Raw genomic sequence first — 22,048 nt, forward strand, 5'->3', positions numbered from 1 at the left:
GTGTCGGGGTTAGATCAAGTTTTCGGTATATATGATTTGACTAAAAAATACACCTTTCATCTTAAGTTTAATCGAACTTGATGTTAGGATGACTTCACTCTATTTAAAACTTGACTTGTCTTTTGAAAAAACTTGAATCTGATCTGACCCGAAACATATATTGAATAAAATATATATAAATTTTATTCAATAAAATAGTGATCTAATTGGAAAAAAAAGTAATATAGAAAGGGATATTATTAAAATTGTAACACCCTTAACCTATAAATGTCTTGATATACGAGTCAAAGATGTAACATCAACTCATAAAACATTACTGAAATGAAATTTTCCTAAAATTTTATTTCATTTTAAAACATTTCTATTTTAACTTTAAAAACTATTTTATGAATATCTCAACTTATAAATAAATTCTTTGTCGTAGAAAAAATAACTCTATTTGTTAACTAGTGGTTTTACCATTTCATTTTTTTGTAAAATCTTTTTAAAACATAATAATATAATACGTTCTTTTCATACATAAATACTGGTAAAACTAAACTAAGTAAAATAAACTAAAGTAGTTCTAGTTTACTATTACAGACTATTTAAAATAAATACGATAAATAGAACTACTGACATAATTATACATGTCACTAAAAGTCAAAAGTAACATCATAGATGTCTTACTGATACTGATGATATGTATGTCTTTCCAAAAAGATGCTCTGATGGCTCCTTACTGCTCATACTTATCTTTATTATAACATACGCATGAAAATCATCACGCGCTAAGTATAACTTAGTGAGACAGTAGAAATCTAAGGTGAGAAAAATTTGAAAATATCATAAACATAAATAAAATAATTCTAATTAAAACATTAAACTGACAAACCAATTTATCCAAGTTGATTTCTTCACTGAGACCTGAAATTTCTTTTAAGTCGTGAACTAACAAAAATTCTGATAATTAATATATGATAAAATAAGCATATCATGCTTTTGTAAACTAGAAATCATTCAAACTTTCATCGTCATTTTCATTGTCCAATGCATTTATGAGAACATAAGATACGTGAGCAAGGTGTGTACTATGCACAATACGGTGCAAATCATAATTGATACTGAGATATGACGCACTTCAGTGCAGTCATAACCTGAACACCAACGGTGCTGGACATTGGTACACGAATGTACCAAAACTGATATGATAACTGATAACATTGGTACTCGAATGTATCAAAGCTGATAACTGAAAAGTACTCAACTAATAGCATGCCAAGTGTACCAATAATTCTCAATATATATACAATGGACTTATGTATCATAAATAAATTCATTATCAAATATATCATGTTTGAGCAATTCATACCCTAAATTATTCATTAAACTGATATAAAATATTATAAAAATATTCTTTATAAACTTTATAAATCACGCTGTAAATTGGAATGATGTTGACTTATCGCAAGTCGTCATTGATCAAAATAATTAAATAAATAACTGCACTCACTTTTGCCTCACTATAGTACCCTTTACGCGATATTCCTAATCACGTGCTTTTCTTTTACCTTTACCTTTACCTTTCGAATCGTTCAGATTGTTAGATTTATTGTGGTATGACAATACCAAATAATAACACAAAGTTTTCGAACTACATATTAGTGTCGTACTAACATAAACTAGTTTTAACATTCGAAAATTTATAAAATAAAAATCGGGATTAAAACGATATCAAACTAAATCATATCTCCACTATAATTTCTAACTTCTAAAAATACTCATACAAATCTATGAATATTTATTTTCATCATTAACCCTTCGTCTTTTACTAATTTACACAAATAAGCCACAAATTGTGAATTCTTTTTAGAATTCACCTCAATCTTTCCATTTATTTCTTAATGGTCCTTCACCATTAAGATCATTGCACATTAATTATTAAAATTCCAGTATTTTAATAAAATACTCAAATCAATACCTCAATAATCCAAACATTTATAATTTCAACTCAAACTTTCCTAACTTTCGATTTTCAACCACCTAACTTTATAAATTTGTAATTCAACCCCAACTCAAAATTTAATTCAAAATTCATCATACTAATAAACTTTCCAGCATTCAATTATTTATCCAAATAATACCTCTACATTTAGTAACTTGCGAATAAGTCCCCAAGGTTTTGGGACCTTTCGAATTCCACCACAAAATTTACCATATTTGAAATTTGGTTCCCAAACAACTTTCCAACTAAATTTTCAGCAATACAAATATCAATAATCAACATGGAATCCTTCAAATATTTCAATCTTACAATAATATCTCGTAATTTCAAAAACTTGTAAACTAGCCCTTTTGCACTTTTAAGGTTCCAAATTGATCCAATTCAATCTCAAAACAACATAGAATACTTCTAATATCATTTTCTAATCCATAGGAAATTTTTTAAACATTTTCCCCCAATTTCTTTCCTATGGACGAATAATTCAAGTCACCTATGGGGACTTTTTGTTCAATTTCAAGCATGAATTCAACCTCCTACGATTAAATTCATGCATTTCCAATCATCACAACATCAAATTGAATCAAAATCTCAACATTCTCACAAACCCTAATATGGCCAAATGTTATATACAAATGTACAATTAATCCTAATCATTGTACATGCTTTAGAAATAATCACAAACATTAAAAACATAAAAATCCTTCAACAACTCTTTAAAATCACTAAACTCTTCATAACCATAATCATCAAATCTCATCACACAATCATCTTCACCATGAAATTTTGGTACCAAATGATAGAGAATTTCATGTAGATTAATTCTCTATCTAATAACTAAACTAAAAAAATCAAGTAAATAGCTTCAAAATTCAGAATAAAATAAAAAAAATTACCTTGAAGAACTTGAATTTTCGGCCCTTGGAGAGAAGAAATATGAAAATGATCGACTTTTCTTGATTATTCTAAAGATAATTAGCCTTAACACATGTCTAAATACTAATATAATTGAATTTTTATTCAATTATTAAGAAATTCTATTTTTGCCATTAATGTAACTTAAAAATTACCGATTTCCATTGTCATATTCTCCATTAAAGTATTCATTGGTCAAAGATGAATCAACATGGCTTTGACATTTCACTTTGGCCATGCAATTTTGAAAAATTGTATTTTAGTCACTAAAATTTCACTGTTTTGGTTAAATCTAAAAAACTTAAACTGTTCTGAGTCAAATTTCTCTGATCTAAAATATAAAAATAATATTTCCAACCATTTTCTAACATCTTTCAAATTTTCGTAAAATTCCGGTTCGATCCGAATATTTGATTTCAATACCAAACTTTACCGCTTTATAGCTTTTAACACAAATCCCCTACCGAAAATCTAATTCCCAATAAATCTCTGTTTTAATACAAACTATTCATTTACATGATAAAATATAAAACTTTTAAAAATTACAATTTTGGTCCCTAAACTTTTTAAAGTTTATACTTTAGTCACTAAACTTTCAAAACTTATATTTTAGTCATCAGAAACAATTTGGGGTATTACAACAATTATCTTTAAATATATAAGGTATAATTATATTATTTTTGGGTTTTGGTCGTGTAACACCCATTTATCATATACGATATATGTACACAAGCCACATGTGTCGCATGACTTTTTAAAACATTTTCTTATTTGTAAACCCATAAAATTTTGTTTCTAAAAATAAAACATTTTTATATAATAATAATAAAATGTTTGTTATAACATATTACAAAAATTATAAGTTAAATACATTCCAGAGCATTTTCATAAGTCCAAATACATGTCATATAATTATCAAAAGTAGACATAATTGTCCTATAGTTACTGACGAGGCAACCTTTGATTGATGATATCTGATGCACTTCTTACTTTGCTAGTCTTTGCTATTATCTACGCGTGAAACTAACACATGCTAAGTATTTACTTAGTGAGGCATAATAATTCAATGAGGTGCAACTTAAATATAAGCATATCATGAAATATCAAAATACGAATTTAAATCATATTAATACTTAAACTAGCTTGGCAAACCAAGGTTCATTCACGTAACCTACGAAACTATATTTAGTATGCCCAGCATACCTATCAATCAGTATTTTTCCAATTTATCCTTTATTTGCCCAATGTATGTCAAATGAGAATGCAAGGTACATGCATTGCACCTAAGTGCCAAAATGGAAATTCACAAACTCATTATGAATTCCATGGTTGCACATCTAGTGCCGAAAGTACACATAGTACTGATACGAAAATGCACCGTTATGCATTAAACAAAATCGATCGATAACCATTACATACAATTTATGTCGAAATTCACCTATAACTCTCAGTGCACATACAATGGGCTTTTATGTCAAATTCGCAGATTTAACATTCATTTCTGAACATCGATAACCATTAAAACAACATAATAGTTCATCTATTCATTTTAGAGCAATTCATACTCTAAAATTATTCGTAGTATCATTTTCATACACATTATGAAAACATATCGAAATACTGTAAATCATGCTTGTATCAAAACATTCGAGGTTGACTCATCGCAAGTCATCCTCATCACATATAAGTACATAAAATGCACTCACCTGGTGTGCCTCACTATTATGCCTTAATGATGTCCAACTACTCGGCAACTTTATACTTACCATTTTTCTTGCTTGATTCAGGAGCTTGATTACGATATACACAAGCATCCATAATCACACATACAATACAAATGTTAGTATACTTTCTAACATTTATACAAAATATTAATACTCAAAAGTACTATTATTCTCGAATTCTATTAAAGTTTATCCTAACTTAAAATTCCAGGCTGAATAGTATCGGTACCCCTCCTATGGTATCGATACTTCTATACTATGTTACTGATACTCTCTTCAGTATCGATACCATTTTTGCATATTGGAATCCATTTTACAATAATGGTATCAATACCCCACTTTAGTATCGATATTACTTGCATCAATATCGTCATTGTTCATCGTGTTCATCATCTTTCCTCAAATTTAACCCTATAATATCGATATTGTTCTTCTAGTACCGATACCCTTATCCATATTTTACATATTTCACTTCGATTTTTACTACATTTTGGCCTAAATCTCTTACTTTCATCACCAACCATAACCTTAAACTCATCATTACTCAAACCAACTATCTTACATCCATAAATCTCCCTATAACATCCAATAAATCCAAAGAACCCTTTAAAACTAAAATTCACACTTAAATTTCAAACATGTTTTTAATCAATTCAAAGGCTCCTAATCTCTTAATTACTTCTTTGACAAGTCAAATATGCTTTTAAACTCCAAAAATTGGCCCTTCATCAAATCATTTAAAAACTCATTTTATTAAATCTCAAATAAATCCTTCATCTCTTAGTTTTAATCCTCCTAGGACTTTCCTTAAGCCTCTATAACACTTAAGGCTTCAAAACCAACCCAAAAACGAAAGGAAAAACCAACTTGAAGGATATCTTACCTTAGCTATGGGGAGAACGGGGACAACGGGAAGAAGGAGAAGAGAACCAAGTTTTCCAACTTTTTACCATTTCCCCTTTCCAACCTTATTAAATACCCCCATTTAAATGAATATTAATTCATTCATTCTAAAAGACTAAATTTCCCCTCCATTCTTTCATTCTTAATAATTAGTCTTAAACAAAATTTCCTAATTCATTTCTTATACTTTTCAATTTACTCACTTTAACCCACCAAATCTTAAATCCTTTCACTATGGTCACCGACTCGATATTTGGTGTATTACAGGTCGAGTTACGTATTTTCACTTTAAACATGAACTCACTCCAACCTTAATTTATTCTCTAAAAAATCCGACATGACCTAATTTGAATTCAGAATATTTTAAGAAAAAATCAATCCAATAAAATTAGATCAAGTTAGAACTCATTGAATTTTAGTTCATGCGCATTCCTACTTCCATCTCACAATCTCTTTCTCTTTCTGTTTTTATGTTTTCTTTTTAGATAATTTCATTGTGCTATCAATTGTTTCTTTATGAATTGAGTTTTAATCAAACTAGTCCAAGTCCACTTCCATTTTAGAAAATTAAAATCTTAGTTTTGTTGAAAAATTAATTAGGACCAAAATATTATTTAATAATTTAAAAGTTTTTTAATTAAATTTGATTATAAAACTACATGAACATTGTAATATCTTCACAGTTACACTAACAATGCCATTGTCTTTATCCACATCATTTTAAAAAAAATTGATTTCTTTAAAAAATTTAATTAAATTTTTTGATTTATTCGAGCGATATAGGTCGTTTTTTTCGATTTATTTAAAATTTTTAGCTAATTTGTTTTGTTTCTTTTGATAATTTTATTGTTGTTTGCAGGAGAGAGTTGCTCTGATTCAATGTGAAATATCTTCAGTGAGATATGAAATAAAGGAACTTAAGGTACTAAAACCGCCTTGTTTATATGATTTGCTGATCTGAATGAATCATGGATTATTTTTGGTTTTTAATTAAAAATATATGTAAAAAAGAAGTAACAAAATTTGAAAATTTTCTAATGCTCATACCCTCAATGTTCTCTCTTTCAAAACTCTTGCCATGCAGTATTTGAGGTTTTATGTATCTCAGTTGTTGCTCGCTGTTATATTCTTGATAAATGTTACACTTACTGATATATAGAAGCTAGTTTTCATATGTGGATCTAACTCATATCCATTCATAGAATCCTTTCCAAGAAAAGGAAGGGGAAGAAGAGAAGAAAGAAGATTATGAAATAATAGTGCTTTCTTAAAGCCAAATAAATCAGCTGAATCCGCACTCATTAGGTTTATCTACACTTTTTGTATGTGTACTGATGATGCTTCTGTATCCTTTACAATTAAAGACAGCAAGCTTACCCTCTTCATTGTTTCTGCTCCTTCCCTGTGATGGAAAAGATATATAATGCCATGGTTATATACTACGGAGTACGGACTTCACAAAACTTACCGGATTGTACATTTACCGGTATTAATTTGTAGGATACACATGCCAAAGTTAGGGTATAGTAATTAGAATGAAAGAACTTACAATCGGTTCTGGAGGCATAATGTTAGGAACACTGGTATCCTTGGAAGAAAATCTTGAATCTTTAGATTTCATGACTTCTATCTGTGTTGAGAACAGGGCAGAGACTGGCCGATGATCGGAAAACTTGATTTCACTTCTTAAGTAGGATAGGATTTTCACTCCCTTCCCGTACCACAGAATTCTATCACACCTGTGGACACATGCGTCATGCTCATATAATCGGATCTGTATTCAATGGCCGTGCATCTAATTTTCCTAATGCTGCTATAAGAATTGAATTCTGTGAAAGTTAATCGATTAGAAAATATACCATGCTGGAGTCCTTTGTTTCTCTCCTGATCTGTAGGGAAGGCCACCGGAGTAGCGATTGCAATTCGATGAAGAGTATTTGTAAGTTGGTGCAAATTCGATGTTTCCCTCTCTCCAACCTTGGAACACTCCATCTTCTTGCTCCCTTCGAAGCTCATCAAATTCTTGAAGTGCTTTCCAGTCTTGCTTCTTTATCAGATGCCTAGCTAAATTGTCTTCCAAGTTGTATAACCTATAGTTGAGATCTCCGAACCAGAATATCTGACTGTTCCACAAAAATGATAAGGTTTTATTTCATGAATTTGGATTCCTAATCCGACTATGCATGAATTTGGATGATTGCTATCCCTAAAGATATTTCAAACATCGATGTTCATTGTTACTGAAACTAATACTACTTTGTTTGGAATGAAGAATAGTTTCAAGCGCTAGAAGATTTAAACTACTAATTGTTAATTGCTATAATCATATCCTGCCTACAAATAGGTCACTATCTCTAGTTTGTTTGTTTGTTTTCGGGACCAATCTCATTCATCCTTTATTTTGGTTAATTTATGTTCATTGAATAAGAATTACTTACTCATGTCCTAAGATTTTGAGCGGATGAAGACTACCATCACCTTTGGCTGATCGAGGAAAGCTCGTTCGCTTAAAAATCTCTGTAACTTGATGATTCCTTCGACCTTCATCACCTTGCTTTTCACCAGAAGCCAAATGAGCAGCAATAAAACAGAAGCTGGTCCCTTCAATCAGCATGCTAACTGAAACTGAACCTTTGTTTCCCAAATACCCCATGATCCCACAAGCCACTGAACTAACTTTCACATTTGAAACACAGTATTTCTTCAACAATTCCTTCTTCATCCATACACTTATGAAAACTCCAACCATCTTCTTGCTTGCCATTAGCTTGTACTTGCTGCCACCAATTACTGGTTGCTGATGATGTCGCTGTCGAGTTACTGGCCTCCTCATTGGGGTATTGTCACTTATTGCACTAAAACTTGCTCTTTTTTCTGAAACAGGTACTTCCGCATAATGGTAACTGTCACTTGAGATTGGATTCAACATGGGAGTCAACCAAGGGCGACCGAAGCTTTCGTTTAGTGCTTTTCCTATTAGCAGGTTCCAGTTTGTTGCCTTCTTTGGATCTTCTGCTCCGATCACTGTTCGAGTTTTCAGCGGTACAATCTCTTGAAATCTACAAGTTGAAAATTTTCTGTTGTCAGTTTGATGATTTACTCTTCTTTGGATGGTTACAGAGTCTACAACATTACATGATTTTCGGAATTATTTCGTACCCGATAACATAGATATCAACAGCATCTTGGGGTTTCAGCCACTCTTCTAAATCAACTGCCAAACTTCCTACAGGAGATCTTCCAGCAACATTCCAAGTTCCCACGAAAATCCTGAAACTTGGAGGAAAGGTTAGCTAATTTATACTTTTAACCCTGATTTTAATTGATTGTTTGAGCCTTTAAAACTCACCTTAACTCATTGGTTGAAGTGCATGGATCCATCTCAAATGAACTAACATAAACATCTTCCATGAAATCATCACCTCCATCTGCAAGAAATATATCCACTGCTCAAAAGTTCAAGGAAAAAAACTAACAAAAAAGAACTAAAACAAAATTAAAACCTGAAAGTTCATCCTGGTTGTAACAAGGATCAGCTTGTTTCTTTTTGTGCTTCCTTTTGAACCATTTCCTGAATCTCCCGGAGCTCGACTTTGGATTCTTGTCATCCATTGTAACTCCTAAAGAAAATCAAGTCCAAGCCTGAATATTTACCATAAATAGGAATGATAGTGATTAAATCAGTACAAACTTAGCCCATCTTCTCCATCTGCTTTCTTCCCTACTTCATCGATCTCTGTCTATATGAAAGAATTAAAGAAATCTGGTTTTCCCGGTAGAATGACTAGTGTTTATCGCGTAGTAAAGTAAATAGACGAGCAGTTTAAATCAATGAGACAAAACCCCCCAAATTTAGACATAATTCTATGTGATAATCCCAAGATATTGAAGCATATGAGAAAGGGACATAGGAGGAAAAAAAGGTACGTACAAATGAAAAGTCAAGACTTTAAAGGATGATGAGAAACTTCCTTCACCTTATATCTTTGGGTGTATAAGTGAATTTCCTAAGTCACAAGAAACCAAATAAAATGAAATAAAATGAAATAAAATGAAAAAGAATGGACCTCACAACGTTCTATCAAGAAAACTTTTTTGTTCGATTATTAGCTGTAAGGTGGTGGTGCTGTTCACGTTTGTCTTGTGTATTCGTTACGTGAAAATTTTATTTCATGTCCAACTCATATTGTGATTATCAATTCGTTTAGTTTTCATATATTAAAACTAAGTATCATACCATATTAAATCATGCAACTAATATTAACATCAATAAGCATTATTTTTTTAAAAAAACTACCGAACCAACATAAAATTCTTATGAACAATTGCCCTCTAAAATGATTGAAATAATCAATGTAATCTTGAAGGTCTCCAATTTCCCAGTTAATTTCTTTTAATTTGCTTTAGCTTAATCTTAGCAGTTCCCAACCCTCATAATTGTACCTATGAAAATAAATACAGTAATACAACATGTTCAGTTCAATATTATAGGGATAAGTCTTATTCCTAGTACTTTATAAGTGATTTTTTTTTTTAATTCTATGAGTAGGATTAGGAAGCTGATGTTTTTGTTTTTTATTTATTTAATCTTTATTTTTAAATTACAATAAATATTAGACATTGATTTTTTTTTGGGTAAAATGCATATATTGCTGAATCTACCAAAAATTTGAGTCTCAATCACAATCGGTCCAAATGGGCATCATTGGCCCATATCAGTTATGACTATAACGCCCAATTGTGTGGTTTGTTTTGGATACCATATCACTTGTCAACAAAAATCATGGTTACACTTCATTTATGTTTTGTCATCTTTTTCATACCCTAATTTACTTTTCAGCCCTTAAACTTTTCAGAAAATATTTTTTGGCAATTAATTCACAACCTAAATTATTAAATTTAACGTTCATTTAAATCACAAACCTTTGATTAATCCAATTACACCATTTATTTTTTATTACTAATAAATTTACTTATACTAACATTGTCAAATATTCCCACCAAAAAAATTAAAATTGAAACTTTAGCATAATATACTTTTCAAATATTATCATCAACTAATATTTAGTTAATAATTTGAATAATATTTATTTTCTTCTTAAACATGTCATTTAGGTAAATTCAATGATAAAAGAAGTAAATTTTATATAAATTCTAACATAAAATTATTTAAATTGTCAATTAAAAATTATTTGATTATGATATCTAAAATGTATGTTGAGTAAAAGTGTCCTATCACTTTTCTGTTAGATTTATTTAATATTGTTAGCATAAGTGACTTAATTTATTAAAAATAAAAATTAAATAATATAATTTTGATTAATGTTTGTGATCTAGATGAAAGTTGAAGTTAAATTCAATGATCTAGAATGTAGATTACCCTTTTTTGGTATTCAAACTTCTAATTATTTGTTTAAATTGAACCAATTGACAGAAAGATTTTTAGTAATTTTTAAACAACTGTTCATATTTTTATAATTTTTAATAATTTAAATCTATATTTTATTTTTAAAATTTGTAAGTATTTTTATTATTTTTAAATTTTATTTTAATTTTTACGTAAAAAGACAAAATAGTTTATGTTAGTATTTGAACAAAAGATAAAATAGTTACTATCAGCTTAGTTGGCTCATTATGGTGGAATTCTTTTCGTCATATATGGAGGTAAACAATTGATGTCAAATCACATTAAATATTTTTTTTTGTGAAATTTATTATATGTCGTGTCGATTACATTCTTGTTGACAAATCCTTAACATATGACATTAGAGTTATGATTTGAGATTCATGATGATGTGCTGCTAAGTAGTTATTGAGTTCCAAGGAATTTTGAAGTTGTGGATTGTGTTATCAGGATTGGAGACATGCAAGAGAACTTTTACTCTAATAAGTTTTCAGTTGCTAGAGGAGTAATTCTCCACCAATTCGATGATGTTTTAAAAGATATTTTGTTTATATAAAAGTTGATGGAGTGATCATAGCCAATTGGCCAAGCCGAGCTAGCATAAAAAAGGCCATAAGTTTGTAAGGCTCTGCCAGAAGGTAGAGCAAGCTGATTGACCGAGCGATAGAAAGGGCAGGCATCAACGATTTTGTATTTCTCACGGCACAATGAAATCCAGAAAGTTGATGGACAAAAGACGAGAGCGTTACAAATCTTGAAGAGAAGGGCAACATAATGGAAGTCCATTCTTCGAATATCAAGTTTACAAGAAGAAAATGATTGATAAAGGGACTCTCATATAACAATATGAATGAGAGAAGTTGAAGCATTGGATCCCCAAATAAAACGACGAATGATCTTCTGGATCTCGTTACAAAGGGCTAATGCGAGTCTACAAACCTGTGTAATATAAGTGGGAATCCTTAGAAAGACGGGTTTTGTAAGAGTGGCCCATCGAGAAAATGAGAGGGTATTTGTCGACCATCCATCAAGTTTTTGTTGGATGCAATCAATGATGAATCTGTAAAGCTCTTTTGTTGCAGCAGAGTGACGATCTGGGACCCCTAAGTGTTTACCCAACTCCATCACCTCACTATAGCCCAATCCCTTACAAATATCATTTCGAACTGTATGGGATGTATTTGGAGAAAAATAGATCGTTGTTTCTCTCTTATTTACCAAGTGTACCGAGTAGTTGCCGAAAGATGCCAACGTCAATAAATAATTGTGGCATTGATAAGATCAGTTTTCGCATACATGATGAGAACACCAGCAAAGAAAAAATGATAAATCGGAGTGCCATGACTCGCCATTTTAATTTCTATCCATGTATCGGACTGTACAAGCTATTAATGGTGTGACTAAGCTTTTCTATTGTCAGATTGAATAGGTATGACGAGAAAGGGTCTCCCTGTCGAATTCTTCTCGCACGAGAGAATTGATGACTTAGGCTTCCATTTCATTGGACCTGTAGTTGAGAAGAAGTGACACAAAGCATAATGGGGTCAATAGTCAATTGAGGAATACTAGCGTTGGAGATTCTCTTTTATAAAATTCCAGTGAATTCTATTAAAAGCTTTCTGGAGGTCGTTCTTTATTGCCATCCAGCCATATTTACCTTTCTTTGATTTCATAGTATGGACAGCTCTTGATTTATAACGATGCTCTTTGTTATGTCTCTCCCTTAAATGAAAATACTGTGGTGGGGCCAATGAAAAGGGGAATAATTGACTATAAGCGGCAAACAATAATCTTTGTAAGGGGCTTGTAGATGATGACGCAAAAGGCTGATGGGGCGAAAACCGACAAAAGTTTTCAGATTAGTCACCTAGACTACCGTATATGATATGAAGTGAGAAAGTTGCATGAACCATGGCACAAATAGATGGTTTGACAGTGTCCCAATTATTTTGGAAAAACTGAGCATGAAGACCGTCGATACCGGGGTGCTTTTAGAGGCCTCATCGCAAACAAAGCAAACTTGATTTCTTCTTACGAAGGAGTGGGTGATAAGATCAAGGTGAGTGTAGCAGACAACGAAGGAAATCTGCTTGAAATAGGATACAAACCCGACGGGGGGCTCATTATCAGCAAAAAGCTGATGGGGCGAAAACCGACAAAAGTTTTCAGATTAGTCACCTAGACTACCGTATATGATATGAAGTGAGAAAGTTGCATGAACCATGGCACAAATAGATGGTTTGACAGTGTCCCAATTATTTTGGAAAAACTGAGCATGAAGACCGTCGATACCGGGGTGCTTTTAGAGGCCTCATCGCAAACAAAGCAAACTTGATTTCTTCTTACGAAGGAGTGGGTGATAAGATCAAGGTGAGTGTAGCAGACAACGAAGGAAATCTGCTTGAAATAGGATACAAACCCGACGGGGGGCTCATTATCAGCAAAAAGCTCTACAAAGTAACGAGTCGCTTCCTCCTTTAGAATGGACTCAATATCACACCATTCATTATTTCAGATTTTTAGACTGTAAATTGAGTTGTGTTGATGTCTTGTAATAGCCTTGGAGTGAAAGAATTTAGTATTTTGATCCCAAAAGATATCTAGTCAGCTATAGACTTCTGGATCCATAATTCTTCTTGGTCAAGGACAGTTTCCAACTAAACCAGGAGTCTTGTCTCAAGGTCAACTAGGTTTCGAGGCCGGCGTTGATCAAGGCACTTTTGAACACCCCGAAGCCTGGCCATTAAGATCTTTTTATTCTGCCCAATGGACCCAAAGACTTCTTTATTCCAAACATCGGACGTATATGAGAACTTTGAAATAACTTAAACAAGAGGAATAGATGCATTCCAGTTATTACTAACAAACTCCTTGAAATCACTACGAAGGTACCAACTAGATAAATAGTGGAATGTCTTACTGTTGCGCCTGAGAGAAGAAGCAGAAAGAGATAGCAGAAGAGGCTTGTGATCCGATTTCATACGAAACAAATGATGAAGGGAAGAAGTGGGGAAGGCCTCATACCAAGAAAAATTGCCTAGGCTTTGATCTTGGCGAACAAAACAGTAACCAAGATATGGTAAGCCACAGTTGAAAACCATGCTTTGGAAATTAGAATCGGTGGACGAAGAGGTAGCACAACCCATTCGGTCATCTTGTTGGAGAGTAACATTAAAGTTACTGATAAGGACCTAAGGTTCATAGATTGAAACCGCAAGAACATTCACACAAGACCCAAAGAACCATTCGGAGAGAAGGAGACGGGCTAGCATAAGTGAAAATAGCCAGAAAAGAGGTCTGAGTACAAGTCTCTTGTTCATGATATGACAATGGATGAACTGAAAATGACAGGATAAAACATCAACAAGTATGTGGTCATACAAGCATAACAATATCCCTTCGAAGAACCCCATCGTTTTTGTAACACCCCAAATCTTGGATTAGCAATTTCGGGTTAAATCGAAAATGTTTTAGATAAGTTTTCTAGCCTTGTAGGAAACTTAGTCCAAATGGGTGTTGCTTTGGGGTTGGTTTGGCCCAATAGATGATAAAAATGTGTTTTTAAGTTGTGACCAAATTTGAGAGGACGGAAGCAACTATACCAATTTTAGTTTTAAATCTAGATCCCTATTAAGGATTGATGATATCACTTCTGAAGCCTCTTCCCATGTCTCATTTTCATCATCCTTTTGTCTTCTTCTTCTTCCCCATTTCAAACTCCTTTCCTTCCTTAGCATTTGAAGAAAAATGTGGAAACTTTGTAGCATTTCAAACCTTACTCAGCAATCTCCAAGTAAGAAATTTAATCCCCTCTTCCGAAGCTTCCTTTTAAGCCCTCAACATCAAGTTTTAGCCATGGCTTCCATAAGTAGGGTCTAGTGGGGTTTTAGGAAAACCTAAGTGTTCTAGTCATTTTTTATGGATTTTAGCCTTAGGAAGTCTTCTTAATTCCCTCTTAACTTCCTGAATTAGTTAGTAACTCATACATATGATTTTGTATACTGAGAAAAGTTGGGGAGCTCTAAAAGCGATAGAAAGGAAAACCCTTGGTTGAGTATAGAAGTGTTCTAGCAGCTTAGGATTTCAAGGTAAAACACTTATAACTCATCACTTCCACTTGTAGATCACTAAATGTGTGTTGTTAGCTTGCATGAGTTATGAAGCATAAAAGTATGTCCATGGTAGATTTCAGTAATTAATGTTTTCAGCATGTTTATTTGCCTATCATAACCCCTCTTAACATACATAAGATTTAAATAACATTTTGGAACCTCATTAGGGCTTTTGGGAGAAATAAGAAGCCATTTTCGTATCAAACAAGGTATTTATGGGTTTGATTATCGATACTAGAAGAACAATATCGATATTGTTCATCTGATAGCCTAAAATAAGAAGATTTTAGGCTAGGAGTATTGATACTGCTATTTGAGTATCGATACATGTAGGATGGGTATTGATATTGAGTTCACTTGACATATTCTAGTAGTTTATTCAAGTACTGATACTTATGGAAGTATTGATACTGAGGGTAGAGTATTTATACCCTCAATATTGATATTGAGGGCAGAGTATCTATACTCTCAGTAAGGGTATCAATACATAATTAAATTTCAAAATATCAAAGCCCATTTTGGTATCGATACTCAGGATAATATCGATACCCTTGTTCAAAAGTATCAATACTCTAATTAAGAGTATCGATACTACCCAGTTCCCTCCCTCAGATTCCAATAGCCACTTTTAGTACCAATACCAAGGGTGGGTATCGATACACAAGGTCAATACTGATACTAAAGAGACCAACATACAATTTTGGGTAAGAAACCCATATGATTAAGAGGTTAGATTCGAGGGGCCCAATAACACTAGATCAACACCGAAATAAATCTACAAGTGGAAACATCAATAAATAATATAGTTACAGCTAGAAATGATACCAACTAGGATATAATAAAATTATCCTTTGTGTAACGCTCGGGAAACAACCAGGACACTCGAGTCACTTTAGCAGTATGACGATCGCCTTGTTGGTTAGAAATATCCAGATATACCTCAGCTAGTGCCAAGTCACTTCAATTGCTAGCTCGGCGCAAATGCCCCAAGACTCTCATGAGTGAGCAAGTCAGGTGTACGCTTTCGATGAAGTTTTGAATTTCACCTCGATACCTAAGGGTATCCTAGGTAAGCTAGATGGGTGTGAATCTCAAGCTACAATACCCTTCGACCACACCATGATGCATGTACGTTAGCTTGCATGTTGTCATTCTTACAGTTTCGTACCTATACCACTAGCATGCACATGTAGCGAATGCACGTAGTATAATACAGTTATCAGTGTGGCACTGAGCTCGTATGCTTAGGGTTCAGAATGTGTTTTCGTGCACAGGTTCTTAGGTAACCAGTCGAGGAGTATTACTGTCGTAAGCAGATTCTGGACCAGTTAAGGCTTTAGAGTACGCATTGAGTCATACTTAGAGGGCATGTACCATTCGTAGACCCTTGTATTCAATCTTAACTTTATTTTCTTAAAACTCATTTGTATTATTGTTTTTGGATGTATTTAGGTGTCTCTATATTTTGTAAATCGATCGTTATTTTTTTGTTTTATAACTTAGATGGATGATTTATATGGTGCTTATAATTGTTTTAAAAGAAAATTTTTAGGTTAGCTACTTCAATGGTCTCATGTGATACCTTAAACCTTAGATCTTCGGATTAGATTTGATTAGAGTGTTATAGGTTCAACCCTATAAGAGTTTGGGAAACCAAGGGCGCGAATGACTTTATTGACTCTGACTCCATTAATACGCGTTTTAACAAAAACGCAAATGTCAGGAGAGTGATCTCGTAGATACTGACGAGTAACTCTTATGAAATCCTGCTACCAAATCCCTGCGCATTCCAAAAAAAAAAAAGTCTTTAAATCCATAAGAAAGGATTATAGGGAGAAGCCGAGAGGCATATCAGGAGTGTGATCTCCTAGATACTGACGAATAACTCTTATGAAATTCCTGCTACCAAATCCCTGCGCATTCCAAACAAAAGTCTTTAAATCCATAGGAAAGAATTATAGAGAGAAGCTTAGATGCATAAAATCATTCAACCATATATGATCATTGGACCGTCGGTCGTGAGAGCAGAGTCTGTTATTTGCTCCTACAGCAACAAAGTATTTACTCGATGGGAATAATTATGGATCATATCTACATCGTGACTGAGAGCAGACAGAATATCCGGTGGTTTGGGAGTAAAGATTAAAGGGTTTAATGCATTATCGTCCGGATTCTTTAACTGCATTAAAAGGTCTTGGGAGCCAGTCATAGGAGCATCATCAACAACCATAACAACTGCTACATGTTTGGAGGAATTGAGGGAAGTATTTCTGCTTGAGTTATCATTGTGTTTATTCAAGTCATGTGGACTAATAACATTCATATTTCGAGCACCCAAAATTACAACATGCGGTTTATGGATAGTAACATGACTTTTGCCTTTGGTTTTGAAGGAATCGGAGGATTGATTTAGATTTTCTTTACCAGGATTGGCCTTGCTTTTGAGGACATGAGAGGCTGGCCATATATCTTTGGGAGTTAGGGTAGTCGCATCTACTGCATTTTTATGTGGAATTGCATGGCTATCCAAGAGACGACTAAATCTGGATGAGTGGATATGAGCATCTACCGAGGGCTATTGATGTTTTTTCTTCTCAACAAGCATCCAAGGTCCGAAAGGGTCTGAGGGCACAGGAACCCTAATCTCAATGTTTTGACAGCCACTACTGGAGCTGGCAGAATCATTTGGAGCAGTCTTTTGGGGGCAAAAATTTATAGTGTGACCGTAGATACCACAATTAAAGCAAACAACCGGGAGCGATTCATATTCGATAATTTGAGTTCGGTGGTTGATGACTAACTTTGAGATTAACAGTTTTTTCAAGTTAATCATCACTGCCATACGGACAAATCCACCACGACGACCATTAGACGTTTGATAATCGATTTTGATTATAGAACCAAGACGTGAACCAATTGTCTCGATCATGCTGCGTTTATACCAAGTAATCGGGAGACCAAGTTTGCTAGGGTGAGTTTGGGATGGATTAAAATCTGGGGACCAAGTTTCAAATGCAATGTAATGACTGAAAATAGTCCAAGGATCGTCAAAGAGAACTTTGAGGTAGTCACGGTGAGCAGGTTTCCAGATGTAAAGAATTTGGGAGTGCAAGACATTATAACCAATCTGTCTACCAAGGATCTCGATTACCAAAGTCTGATCCATGCTTTTAATTGCTAGGGCTTAGACACAATCAGAGAAATTGATGAAAGGAATTCCATATGTTTCCCGACACTAATATCCTCATCGAGTAATTCAAAATCGTCATCCTCAAGAGATAAGAGTTCCTCTACGGGGGGATTCACGTTTCAACCAAGTACAATATCTTTATAGGAAACAATGTGAGTCGAGGAAGGCTGGTTACAGGAAGTGAAATTGGCGTTTTCCTGAACAGGAGAAGTAGAGGCTCCAACCGACGCTTCATCATGTTGAAGTTGTTTTTTCGGGAGGGTAAAGTCTTCAGAGGCAGCTAAGGTATCACGATTCTCCATCTCCAATCCCTTATTGAAATAAGATTTTTTGGTGACTAAATATTTGACTCTAAAAATATAGATTATGTTGAACCTTTAAAATTACGAGAGATGTATTTTCAGAAAAAAATAGATTTTTTCCAGAAATTATCTGTTCTTTTTACCAATGACTTCAATATTTTGACTACCGACTTAAATGGGATTTATATTTTTTTAGAAAAGATAGATTTTTTTACCTAAATGTATGTTAAATGACAGAAATTAGTATTTTTTATATTGTTTTAGTTCATTTTAAGTTCGAACTTATTGAATGACTTTAATGGTGAAAAAAAATGTTATTCTCGAATTGAGTTTAGACAATTAGGGATCGCAACGGGCCAGGTTCGGGCCGGGTATTGGTCCTCCATTTCCGTCCCCGTTTAAAAAACCCATACCCGTCCCCGCTAAAAAAACTGCGGGGATTTAAACGGGGATCTCCATCGGGTAATCGGGGAAAATCACGGGGAAACTGGTATCCCGTTTAGCATAAACGGTTATTTAAACGAATATCGGGTCGGGTATCAGGCCAGATATATATATATATTTAAATTAAATATATAAATATTATATATATTTTTTAATTTAAATTAAATTTATTAATATTATATATATATATATAATAATTATTTTTAATATTTATCGGGTCGGGTATCAGGCCGGGTAATCGGGTAATCGGGGCGGGGATTACCAAATCCGTCCCCGTCCCCATCCCCGTTTATCATAAACAATTTTTTCCCGTCCCCGTCCCCGTTTAGCATAAACGATTTTCCCCATCCCTGTTTAATTCGATTTTCGGTTTTTCCCATCGGGTTCGAGATTTTTTGCCATCCCTACAGACAATTGTATTTTCAATAAATATGTATTATCAATTGATCAGGAAAAAATTTTAAATGAATAATTTGTAATCATCTTATACTATTAAAAAAACCCATTCTAAACTAAAAATTTGGCGGAAGGGTTTTTTTTTTTATCTTTGTTCTATGTTACCTTTCTCTATCTTTATGTTAGTTATGTAGCTAGGCTTTTTCTTTGGGAAAATGTAATAAAACTGCAAACTGTGATGAGTTTATCATGCAAAAGAAATTTGTTGAATCAAATGACAAATTGAATTTTTTTTATGTATATAAGAAAGAAATTTTAAAGATGGAATAAGAAGAAAACAATATAGAGATTCAAATTCAAAATTCATTGAATACTACTTTATAAAATCGATTAAATGAATCAGTTGGACCAAACTCAGTTCGGTTATCACCTGACTTTCAAAACAAAACTATTTACTCCATCAGCTGAAAGGCTGGTGTGCTTCTTCTTCAGATCACTTTGATTTCTTCCTTTTCTTGCATCCGAAGCCAAATGCTGCCTAAACATGGCAATGAAAGCTTCCACTCTCTCATTTAATTCCTCCTTTGACAGCTTTAGGGCCTCAATATTCTCCTCCTCCTCTTCTTCTTCAACCATCAGTCGTTTCTCTACTACTTCCTCAACATCTTCACATTTTCTTCTTTTCTTTGAATTGACGACCTCATCATTGTCTTCTTCTTTACATGCTTCAACTTCATTCAAACCCCCACTTGTCTTCTTCGATTCTTCATCTTTTCTGTTGATTTCTTGCTGACTTGAATTTGGGTTAATGGAAGTGAAAAAAATAGCCAAAAGCACGAGGTTTACCACCAGAAACACCCAAGCCCGCCATTGTTGAACAAGGAACAACAGTAGAGCACGTTTCAAACATACCACTAAAACTGCTATGCCTGCTGTAAACAAAGCTGTGTTCACATTTTCTTTCTTCTCCTCCATGCTTTCTCTCTCTCTCTCTCTCTCTCTCTTTTTTGCTTGAAAATTCTTGGGTTTTTAACCTTTTACCCGTTGGAGATGATCAAGTTGACGAAATATATATAAAATGGGAGATCAGAATTACCTTGAAATTAGGGTTAAAATGTGAATCCACTTGCTCCACCAGCTGTGAAAACCAGTGGCAAAACATGGCATGGGAAGGGCTAGGGGGACAAGAAAACAGAGACATAAAACACTTTGTGGTAACAATAAAGTTACCTTATGATTGCTACATTTTAAGATTTAGTTATGTAAGTTTGTGTATGTTAGGGCTCGGCGTGCTGACCAGTGGGCCTAAAATCATGTTTCCAGCAGCTTTTGGTCTTTTGTTTCAAGTATCATCAATGGAGTTGTCAAACATTCCACTGTCCTGTATATCAAGTTTTCATTTTCTCAAATCAGATATTTTTTTATAATCAACTATATTTTAATATATCTACTGACAAATCTGATAAATATAATCATGTCATTATTCACAATATTGAAATTTGAATCATGACTGATCAGTAATAAATTTAGAAATCGATATACAAATTTTTTTTATTTTTTTATTGATACATTAAATTAAATTTAATAATTTATCTAAAATAACGTGAATACATTTGACTCCCATATTTTAAAAATCCAACATCTTATCATACTAGATGAATTGATAGTTGATATCTAATAGTATCTTTTAAATTTGAGTAGCATAACTTTTATTCTTTCTCCTTTATCGTACATAGGTGAGTAATTGAGTCGGAAGGAATGAAATCAAATTACAAGGAATTGATTTCGAAATTCTAAATTGTATTTAAATAAGATTGAATTCTACATTTAAAACTTGATGCTTATTTTTTCTATTGCAGACTTAATTATTTAACTCAAGTTCGAATTTGAATTGATTTTGATTGCTATTAATTAAACAATTAATTGAACTCGTGAGATATATAGATTAAGCACATATGAATTGGGAAAACATAATGATTATTCGTTCTCTTTCATCGTGCATGTTTTACAAGCACATGATATTATTAATGAAATGGAAAGCAAACCATAGTGGACAATGGATAGAAGAAAAGTTGGCAAATAATGTGTAACGTAGTGAACGACAAATATAAAATAATTGGAAGGAAGTCAAATCAGTAAATTATTTGTTAAAGTCTACTAAAAATCGCTTCTATTGTACTAAAAATTTCATTTTAATCCATCTATTATTGAAAGGGATATTTTCATCTCTTAGATATTTTAAAAGTGAATATTTCAATCAAAATATTAATCTAGCATTATTAGTAGGATGGGCACAAGACCCGTACCTGATGGATTTCGACTATTTTGTAATTGGGTCATATATTTTTTTAATGGTTTGGGTTGGGTTTGTTTTAAAGATTGTGTTCGGATCGGGTTGAGTTTAAATTTAGGGTTAAAAATATTCAACTCGACCCGATCCAAAAAAAAAATTATAAGTTTACCTTATATATTTAGGGATAATTGCAATAAGATCCCTTTATATATTTATTTTTTTAATTAAATATCTATTTTTATTGAATAAAAGTAATATTTATATATATATATATATATATATATATATATATATATATATATATATATATATATTATTTTAGGGTAGATCGGATCGAGTATGAATTTTATCTCAAAATGACGGATCAAGTTTGAATCGTGTTAA

At 32.9% G+C, this 22,048-nt stretch overlaps 2 protein-coding genes across 3 annotated transcripts; both read right to left on the minus strand.

The window, feature by feature from the left end:
- Window positions 1-6,769: 6,769 nt before the first annotated feature.
- Window positions 6,770-9,329, minus strand: LOC120144136 (type I inositol polyphosphate 5-phosphatase 4-like). 2 transcript variants are annotated; one of them, XM_039158286.1, is made up of 7 exons: window positions 9,027-9,329; window positions 8,873-8,951; window positions 8,683-8,793; window positions 7,962-8,582; window positions 7,383-7,646; window positions 7,073-7,262; window positions 6,770-6,925 (listed from the first exon to the last, which is right to left on the minus strand). In XM_039158286.1, exons 1-7 carry the CDS (start codon window positions 9,133-9,135, stop codon window positions 6,806-6,808), a joined length of 1,494 nt encoding a protein of 497 aa, XP_039014217.1. In that variant the 5' UTR covers window positions 9,136-9,329; the 3' UTR covers window positions 6,770-6,805. The 2 variants fall into 2 exon arrangements, with proteins under 2 accessions (XP_039014217.1, XP_039014210.1); XM_039158279.1 differs by having other exon boundaries at window positions 8,683-8,799.
- Window positions 9,330-19,797: 10,468 nt separating this feature from the next.
- Window positions 19,798-20,346, minus strand: LOC120144108. Its single transcript, XM_039158260.1, has one exon. The coding sequence runs from the start codon at window positions 20,344-20,346 to the stop codon at window positions 19,798-19,800; it is 549 nt and encodes a 182-aa protein (XP_039014191.1).
- Window positions 20,347-22,048: the final 1,702 nt, after the last annotated feature.

This window comes from Hibiscus syriacus, unplaced genomic scaffold, assembly GCF_006381635.1.
Source record: "Hibiscus syriacus cultivar Baekdansim isolate YM2019G1 unplaced genomic scaffold, ASM638163v2 tig00002287_pilon, whole genome shotgun sequence".
Lineage (NCBI taxonomy): Eukaryota > Viridiplantae > Streptophyta > Magnoliopsida > Malvales > Malvaceae > Hibiscus > Hibiscus syriacus.